This window comes from Pteropus vampyrus, unplaced genomic scaffold (genome assembly GCF_000151845.1).
Source record: "Pteropus vampyrus isolate Shadow unplaced genomic scaffold, Pvam_2.0 Scaffold52, whole genome shotgun sequence".
NCBI classification, from domain to species: Eukaryota; Metazoa; Chordata; class Mammalia; order Chiroptera; family Pteropodidae; genus Pteropus; species Pteropus vampyrus.
This window is the reverse complement of record NW_011888833.1, coordinates 4099795-4109642: the sequence shown is the minus strand read 5'-3', so window position 1 is coordinate 4109642 and position 9848 is coordinate 4099795. Positions and strand designations below refer to the sequence as shown.

Here is a 9848-nt window from a genome sequence, read left to right as displayed (position 1 = left end):
AGCAGCGGCCGTCGGGGTCGCCCCCAAGGTCCCCGAGGCCTAGGGCACGTGGGCGAGGACTAGAGCAGCCGCGGACCGAGGGTGGGGCGGCTGGAACTGGGGTCCGTCGCACTGCCTCTTGGACACCTGCAGGAAAGTGCCAGGCTCCCAGCCGTGGCCAACTTTGTATTACTTTATTTTAAAAGGATATTCTTAAAACCAAGAATATAAGGGAAACAACCCCAGGCCTAGGGAAGGACAGCCCTCTGAACACGTTAGCGCCGTAAAGGCTTGGCGGCCTCGTTCCGAGGTCGCTCCCGGCACCGCAGGTCAGTAGGCTGTGCGTCCCGGTCCCCTGGGAGACACCCGCGGGCGTGCGCACCCGGAGCCGCGCGAGGTGACCAGGGCGCCTGCGCAGTAGTCGCGGCGTGGGGCGCAAACCCGCCCTCCTGCCGCCCGCTGAGTCCTGGCCGGGCGGTGACCAGACTGCAGAGCAGATGGGAGGGGAAAGCAACGTTCTGGCGCGCGGACACGGGCACAAGCACCGGGGTCACGCAGGCCCGAAAGTTCCAACACAGAGAGGCAGCGTCGGGTCATGTGACATTTTGGACACAGGAGAAAGGCCGATGGGGTCTCAAAGACCAGAAGTGACAGGGGCGACTTGCAGCTGGCCGAGGGCGAGCCGAGCGCACGTGGCGGGGGCAGCCAGACACGGCGGGGGCTCAGCACCCTCGACTCGCATCTGGCGCAGGCCGCACCCTGGGCGCTGGGTCCTGAAGCGGGAGGCGGGTGGCGGCAGAGCCCTTTCCCAGGCTTGTTTCTTCATGAACAGCTACGGCCAGTGTCCCGAAAGGCAGCCGCCGGTGGCGAGGCTCTGCTTCCCTTCAGCAGTGATAATAGCCACGTTTATTGAGGCTTTTTACTCTGCGCCAGGCGCTAAGTGTTTTGCATGGAGCTCATCAACATTAAGCAGTTAATTGAAGTCTGAGCGAGTTATTTGGAGAGTAGAGTGAGAGGGGTGATGAATTCTGAGAGTGATGGAGAAGGCTTTAGTGGAAGAAGCAATATTCGATCTGAACTTTAAAAAGTAACATTTCAGACTTTTATGCTCGTCTGTGCATTTTTGTGATGCTACATTCCCAACGGAAAGAGTTCAAGCACCTGCTAGACAGTTCTGGCTTATCGTAGAAGCCAGTCCACTTCTTTAGGTAGGAAAACTCCAGAACACAGCAAAAAGCTCTGAGTTATATCAGCGAGTTAATACTTGGTGATTAAGATGCTGGAATGTTACACTGATCCACCTAGGAAACAGTTATGGCAGAAATTCAAATTGGCTGAAATTTTTTCATTATCCTATGTCAAAAAGGAGAATGAAATTCAAGATGCCTTTTCTGAACAATCCAGGAATTGAGTTTTTCAAACGTGCTGATTATTCACTGTGGTAGGAACTTCTTTTATGCATTTTCAGTTTATATTTCCTTGGATTTAATGTTCATAGTGATGGAATCTGTTTTAAGTCATTTAAAGTCTAACTTTTAGGAAGAGCTTGAACTGTAGTGAGTGAAGGAGTTTTAATTTCAATGTTTAGCAACTTTATAAAATCTCATTGCATCTCAGACCGCAGTCTTTACTTACAAACCATACTGATAACTCTGAAATGCAGGAGCAGGATGCTTCTTCGTATCTGTAACGTTACATCATGCAGGTAAAGGACTTTGTATATTTGATGTGTTTCATATGTTTTAATTAAATGTTTTATTAGGTTAAGCCTCCTGACCCTAAATTTTTGTTCTAATGTAATTTTTTTCTTGTTTTCACTGGGATCAATGAAATATTATTTGTTTTTATTTACCAGGAAAGGCCGTTGTTTACCTTGTGGCTTTCCATCTGTTCTTTGTTATGTTTGTATGGTCGTATTGGATGACAATTTTCACGTCTCCCGCTTCCCCCTCCAAAGAGGTAAAGTTAATGTTGGTAAATTGCCAAATGCTGTAACTAATTGTGGGTTTCCCCCGTATGACCTTCGCTAAACCTTTATGACCTAACGCATTTGTTCTGTTTCCGTTCATGAGACGTGCTGGTAACTGCGTCGTGGGTGTGAGTCTTCGGCCCACGGCCCACTGACGCGGCACGCCAGCGGCGAATTGTGGTATCAGAGTTTAGCTGTACTAATGTTTTTCTGCCATGCTATATTTCCTTAAACTAGGGACACACTTTATCTCATTGGGGTAAACATCTTAAGGGGTGGAAGCGAGTCGGGAAAGCGGGGTTTGTTTGTGGGAACCCCGATGTTTGCATTTTCTCAGGCCTGAACGAACAGGCTGCAACTGAAGACAGCGTTGGAGGGAAACGACTTGTCTAGGTTATGGCTTGTTGTCCCTTAGCATGGCTAAGGGACGGCCCCACTTGGAAGACGCGAGCGAACATTCCCGTGGAGTTAGGCTTTGACTGGCACGTCTCTCTCACCGTGATGTCGCCTGAACCACCGTGCGGCCAGGCGCGCCAGAGTGTGTGCTGGAGCTGGGGGTGTCTGGGTCTGGGGCTTCTGCTGCAGCCTGAGCCTCGGGTCCCTCGCTGGACAAGGGAGCTGCTCATAGTGCCAGGCTCCTTCGGGTGTCAGTCAAGGTTAAGTGAGACGCACTTGGATAAAGCTTTCATGCAGCCCCTTCACACCATGGCACTCACGTAGCATTAGCCAACGGGAACGATGTAATTATTTCTCTCCATTAAAACTCATCGAAATTCATTGAAACTTATAGACCATATGTTTAAAAATATTAGCTTCTATTTCACTCACAGAAGAACATACATGTAGAGAAGTATACGTACCATAATGTACACTTGGTGACGTTTCACAGACTGGGCAGAGCTGAGTACCTGCCACCAGCTCAGGGGACAGCATCACCAGCCTCCCGTGAGCTCCTCGGCCACCTCCCACCTCCTCCACGGTCTGCCTGGTTGTGTGCCTCACGTAAATGGGGTCACACAACACGTGCGCTGTGTGTCTGGCTTTCATCGGCATTCTACTTGTGACAAGTGTCCGTGTCGCTGTGCCCACTTGTGGGCCATTCATGCTCATCGTTTCTGTCCAGCCGTGGCAGGTAACATGCTTTGTGTTGCTCAGGTCACGGGTGTTTGGGCAGCTTCCAGGGGAAGGTCACCACAGGCCGCTGTGATGCTCTGGCACACGTGCGTGGTGCACACGCACCAGCACGGGCAGTTCTTCGGGAAGCGGGTCGCTGGATCGTGAGGCATGTGTACAGTCAGAGCCAGACTTTGTGCCCATTTCCCCTACTGAGTGCTTTTGTTTTAAGGGGTAATATGACCATTAATAAAACTTAGTGTTTCTTCAGCCAGCCCTTAAAGTTATGCCATCCATGTCTTAATCTCTAAGTTGAAATGACCTGATCTTATTTAACTGACAACTAGCAGGGATGGCTGTTGAAAATGTAGCATATGTGAATGTTCAGGTCTCATCTAGGAAATCAAGACAAACAAGAGAAGCAGTGGGTGACACTTCAGAGGAGCAGTGTGGTGGAGAGGCGAGGACCTCGGACGGGCCACCCAGACCCCTGCCACCTGGCAGCCAGGTGACGGAGACTGCTCAGCCGTCTGCAGCTCACACGTGACCTCTGTGAGCTGCGGAGGCGGTCGTGGCGGCCGGGTCGCTTAACAACACACGTGGTCAGCCGAGGTGCGGTGCCACGGTCAGCATGGGCTGCGGGGCGCCGCGGGCAGTGGTAGCGCGTGAGGCGGCGTCAGGCCTCGTCGCCTCGCTCGGGCCATTTGTGCTCCGCCCGGGCTTAAGCCCTCGCCCGCCGTCTGCCTCTGTGCCTGCCGGTGTCCCTGCGTGTGTCCCCTCTGGAACCTCCACTTCCCGAGGGACAGATCACTTCTGTCGCGCTCTCCTCCACATCGGCTCCCGGCCAGCACGTGGGCCTTCGCTCGCTGCCCCGCCGAGGGCGAACGCCGCACCCGCGAGGCGCCAGCTCCGCCAGGCGGCCGTGACGACCGAGAGCAGGACCTCAAGGCCTCTTCCCCCACAGACCTGCTGAGCGCGGACCGCGTGGCTCCTCCAAGTAGCACGAAGCCCTGAGGCCGGTGGCAGCGGGAAGGGGACTCCGGAGCTCATCGCTCAGAGCGGCAGTGGCATCAGATCCACGGGAACCGATTGATATAAAAAGCAAAAACGTCCATTTTGGGGATTTCCCATTCTTTCCTCAGCAAGGACTGAGCACCTGCTGTTTGTCACACGGTGGCGGGCTCTGGGAACACAAACAGCAAGACAGACAGCGCTGTTATGTCTTAAAGGGGGAGACCGCTGGTCAGCGAGGGGACAGGATCACAGACTGTGACCAGCTTGCAAAAGAACCAGCCCCGTGGTGGAGCACGCAGGCCGGGGCCGCTGGCAGGAAAGCGGGTCGGGCAGCGCGGCCGCGAACCTGGCTGAGGGGCCGCTGGCACGAGCTTCGAGGGCTCGCCCTGAAGGGTGACCGTTGGGAGGAAGAAGCTGTTTACCGCCGTCCCCTCATCCCCTGGAGTCAGCCTGGTGTGTGACTGACACACAGGTTGTGACACACGTGTGTGAGTGGCCGCTGCAGCGGCAGCAGCAGAGGAAGAGCTGGCGGTGTCCACACTCACTAAGAGTCATCTCTCTGAAGGAAGTGTCCCCATCACCGGCCGCCCGCGGAGACTGTCAGCCGGCTGCCCGTAGAGATCATGATCCCGCGTGAGGTGCCAGGCCCTTCCGCAGCTGGGATGCCACGGGCCTCACGCCCCGCACGCCTGCGCCTTCTACACGCTCTGCCCAGGTCCTCGCCCGCTCTGTGTCTCCCCGCAGGTTCCTGTTCATCCTTCGAAACGCAGCTTAGGGACCACTTCTTCCCGGAAGCCCTCGTGGGCAGCACCCCCAAGGGAGCTTCTGTCTTACCTGCGCGGTGCTGTCGGCGCCGTATCATCATACTGACCTGTAATCTGCAGCTCTTCACGTGGCTGATCCGACATCCCCACGAGACAGGGTGCACGTTCGATGGCACGGGCTGCATTCTCCTCGGTCTTTGGGTCCCTGGTCCCTGGCATATAGGATGCCAAGCTCTTAGCTGGTATTTAATATGTATTTAAATTGAGCTGCCTGAACACCGATTTTAAAATAATGACATTTCATAGCTTGAATTTTGTTTGGTACTTTTTAATGAAAAATAGACTTTTAGTAATAATTTCAAAACTAATGCATATCAATTAGTTTTATTCCATTCCCCATCTAAAATTCTCACATTTCTTGAGATGTTCATTTGGAACATCTCATTTCATAATTTGAAACCTTAGTTGCTAAGAAGTGACGACGTTTGGGCCTAGGTACTGCGCGGGCCAGAAGGAGGACAGCCTGGGCCGTCTGCCCAGATCTCACAGGAAGCTCTGCTGCCTAGATGTGCGCTAACATCACGATGCTTCAGAACTAGCGAGTCTCAGCTCCTGGGAGGGGCGGGCTGCTTCCGGGGGCCGGTTTCTGGACCACAGAGTTCAGGGGGCTCCTCCCTGCCGAGGGGCAGGATGACCAGCATCCAGAGCCTCACCTGTCAGATCGCGGCCTCCGTGCTGCTCCCTTCCGTCCCGGTCAGGTGGCCGTGTTACTTCTCCTGCCTTGTAAGTGACCTGAGACTTCTTGCACCGGCAGGGTTTGGTTGTGGCAGCCGGGCTAGGCGATCGAAATGGCCTCTTCCACCCCCAACCGCAGTGCCCTGGTGACCAGACGAGCAGACACAGATCCACAGGGACCTGGGCACGGGGGTCACGCAGGCCCGAAAGTTCCAACACAGGGAGGCAGCGTCGGGTCATGTGACATTTTGGACACAGGAGAAAGGCCAACGGAGTCTCAGAGTCCAGAAGTGACAGGAGCGACTTGCAGCTGGCTGAGGGCGAGCCGAGCGCACGTGGCAGGAGCAGCCGGACACGGCGGGGGCTCAGCACCCTCAACTCGCATCAGGCGCAGGCCGCACCCTGGGCGCTGGGTCCTGAAGCGGGAGGTGGGTGGCGGCAGAGCCCTTTCCCAGGCTTGTTTCTTCATGAACAGCTACGGCCAGTGTCCCGAAAGGCAGCTGCCGGTGGCGAGGCTCTGCTTCCCTCCAGGAGAGCTGTGAACCTCTGGCCCCTGAAACGGAAGCGTGGAGCCGAGGGTCCTTGATGCTGGGATGGCATCAGCGGAGGGGCCACCAACTACTCCTCTGAAGGGGACCTCTGTTGGAGGAGGCAAACACGAGGCCGCCACGCCACGGGAACGAAGCAAAGACGTGAACTTGAAACAGCTCCATCTCTGCATGACAGAGACCGTCCTTGCCTTGACGGTCCTCACTGTTCTGAGGAAGGGTCTGCCCGTAGCTGTCTAAATGCCAACGCGAAGTAGCGAAAGAATGACTTGTGGACCTCATGGAGACATTGGCAGGAAATAGTAGGACCCCGAGGTCTGTGATTTAGCCTTTACCCAAAGCAAGTGACTCTTTGGACAGTTTTCTAAAAATTAAAAATCTCTTGACACTAGCTTCAAACACCAAAATTATTACTAATAGAAAAAATATATTAAACCTCTCTGGGTGGAAGAATTTAACTTTATAAAAACAAAGCTGCAGAAATACTGCGTTCGTGTCCTTTGCCGTCATCGTGTGGCGCGAACATCCTTCAGTGTGTCAGAGGTGTGTGGTTTTGTTCAGGTGTACTTGATTTAGCGTCTTAAATTCGAAGACAAGTTTTGTCTTCATAGAGGAAAAGTTTTGTTTTTCTGTTTTGGGTAAAACTTTGTTTTCTGAGTGTGATGGTAATTAACCGGGGGATTGAAAAGAATTAACAGTTATTTCTCCTTTTATAGTTCTACCTGTCCAGTTCTGAAAAGGAACGTTATGAAAAAGAATTCAGCCAAGAAAGACAACAAGCAATTTTGAGAAGAACAGCAAGGGACTTACCTATCTACACCACCTCAGCCTCGAAAAGTAAGGAAAACAAACCTGAAGCTTTTCTTTCCAGAGAATATCTAGGGAGCGGTCATTCCTGTGAGGTCCACTCGCTCGCCTGGCCGATGAGGGCGCGGGCCAGGCTGCCGGTTCTGAGTGCGGGCGCCTGGGAGCCCACTTCGGCTTCGCCACGGCCCTGCGAGGCGGGCCCTCTCGTCTCCATTTCACAGACTAAGAAACACGCACAGGGGCTAAGTAACGTGTCACAGAGTCACACAGGTCATGTGAAGAAGCAGGTGTGAATCGAGGCGCTCTGGCCCAGAGCCCGCTGTGCTTCACCCCGAGGGGAGGGACAAGGAGCCTTCCCCGTGGGCAGTGACACAAACATTGCGACTTCAAGTGGAGGTTTTCTGAGGGGGTACTTGACTGAGTTTTCATGTGTCAAATGCTGTCCTTTTTTGCATAAGTAGTAAATTGCCTGCATAGAATGAAGTGTGGGTTTCAGCGCAGACCCCAGCTTTTCCGCTAGTAGTGCAGCGAGAGCCACTGGCTTCCTCGTTGTAAATGAGGATGATGATGCCTGCATCTCTGGGTTAGTGGATCCGTCAGTGACACGCACACTGGGTATAGATCTTGATATAGAATCAGTTTTCAGTAAATGATAGCTAATTTAAAATAATCCCCTTTTATATTTAATTACGAAGGATCCAGTGTACAATAATTGTTCAGTAGTTGTAGTTGTGCAGATTAGATAGATGTTTTTAACCCCAAATTCCAGATTTTAGAGAATTTATGAAGCCTCGAGATGACACTCAAAACTCTGGGTCAAGGTCAAGTGGCCTGCTCTTAGCGCGACCCCCTGATGTCCGCAGCGGTTCGTGCTGGGAGCCGCGAGCAGGAAGCGTTTGCGCCAAGGGCCTCCCTGCTCTCACTGCTGGTGGCGCTGCCCACCGCCCTGGAGAGCAGCCTTGGGCCACCCCGCACTCACCCAGACGGGGCTCAGTGCTTTGTTGAGAGTACGATTTGCTCCCAAGATTTGTTTTAATCTGCACAGTCGTTCATTGCATGTGCAGAAGAGGAAACTGAGGCTCATAGAAAGTGAGTTGCTGACCCAGGAACCCAGACAGTCAGTAGGAGAACTAGTGTGCAACCTGATGACAGTCAGTAGTTGTCCTTTTCCCCTGAGCTGTTTATACAAGAAATGAAAGCAAAGAAAAAAAAATGTCAAATAAAAAAGAATGAAAGCGGACATTATAGTCAAGTTCACTGGGCGTGTACCTCCTTCACCCAGTTCCTCTTACCTCTTACATGTAGCCATCAGATACTGCGAAAGATGCCAGCTGATGAAGCCTGACCGCGCGCATCACTGCTCGGCGTGTGACACGTAAGTGTTGCCCGCATTCGCCCTCCTTACGCCCCAGCACTGGGGGCCGATGGGAGAGCAGAAGGGGACGGGGCATCCCATGCTTCATCCTCAGCAAACGCTTCTCCCTCCCCATCATTGCCACGTGCGCGGACTAACGGATATTCCTGTAAGCTAGAATATTCTTCGGGGCGATCTTCGATAACAGTTCCTGTACTGGTTGGTAGAATTTTCTTTACATATATGTCCATGCTTGTACAGAATATTGACAAGCAAGTATGTAATATCCCCCTTGAGAATGATAACTTTATTTCCTGGGTTAAAAAGACCTAAAGACAATCATTTTATTTTATTATTAATGTTGATATTAAAACCTAACAAACCACAAAAATACTGTTCTCAGTTACCCTTTGTAACATTGTTCCCTGAAAAATTTGAAAGGCTTATTCCCATGCACCCGTGAGAAGGCAGTGTGTCAAAGGGAAGACCTCCAGTTTGAGAATCCCACTTAGTCCGTGAACTTGAGTTAGACAAGCTGTTCAACCTTCTGAGTGTTCGTTTACTCATTTAGTGTATTTTTTGAGATGATCTACGGTCCAACTTCGTACAAAATAAATTACACATACATGCGGGATGCAAATTGTGGGATTCTTTTTTTCTGATTATAAAAGTACAGTAGTGCTTATCCATGGGATAGAATTTTATAAAATATGTGGAAAAAAAGAACCATCTATAAGCCCATCAGTGTTAATATTTTAACAGATTTGCTTCTAAAGTTTTATTTTTATGACTTGCACATATTTAAAATAGGGATTTCTGTATTTCGTTTTATTTCCCTCAGCTGATTTGTCAGCTGGACCAAGCTAGCGGACCAAGTGCTATTTGCACAATATCTGTATATTAAAATGTCACTTGCAAATTGTGGTCCCAGGTGACTGACCGCCTGTGCTCAGCTGCATTCCTGGGGTAAAAAATCTTTACCTCTTGCCTATGAAAGTATTGGTGGAAATATTAGAAATTGTCTCTAACCTCATGTTTACTGGGTTGGTTTTTCTAAGATATATCTGTAAAGGGAAAATTTTAAGGAAAAAAGGATCAGAAATTAGAATTAGGAGAATTTCCTACATGGGTTTTCTTATGCATATTTGTTTTTTAGATGTATTCTTAAGATGGACCATCACTGTCCTTGGTATGTATTGAAACAGGGACTCACACGGGGTAGGGGAGGGGCGGGAGCAGAGAATTTAGAGCGATTTACCTCAGCATTCCTAAATTTTCAAGGTCAATTTAATTACTCATAGATATATATGTATATACATCTTTATATTAAATGTTTTCCTTTAAAAATGCATTTTGATATTAACCCAAATAATTAAACATTAAGAATTAACGTCAAAATTCCAAATTCCTTATAGCATTTATTAAAAACATACATCCACAATTAAGGCATTGCTCCATACTGCCCAAATGAGCATTTCCAAGTAATAACAATTAAGTTTTTTGAAAAGTCTTATTATCGTTGTTATTACAGTAAAAAAAGAAAGCATACAGTTCACCAACTTACC

General features: G+C 50.5%; 1 protein-coding gene across 2 annotated transcripts in view; it reads left to right on the top strand.

The window, feature by feature from the left end:
* Positions 1-9848, top strand: part of ZDHHC20 (zinc finger DHHC-type containing 20) — a 51072-nt gene that overhangs the window by 22104 nt on the left and 19120 nt on the right. For both annotated transcript variants that reach the window (XR_002780339.1, XM_011360222.2), the window contains exons 4-7: positions 1835-1938; positions 6839-6959; positions 8235-8304; positions 9440-9472. Coding sequence is in view for 1 of the 2 variants with exons in the window: in XM_011360222.2 (XP_011358524.1) it covers positions 1879-1938; positions 6839-6959; positions 8235-8304; positions 9440-9472 (284 nt within the window). In the remaining variant the exon portion in view is untranslated. The remainder of the gene's footprint in view (positions 1-1834; positions 1939-6838; positions 6960-8234; positions 8305-9439; positions 9473-9848) is intronic.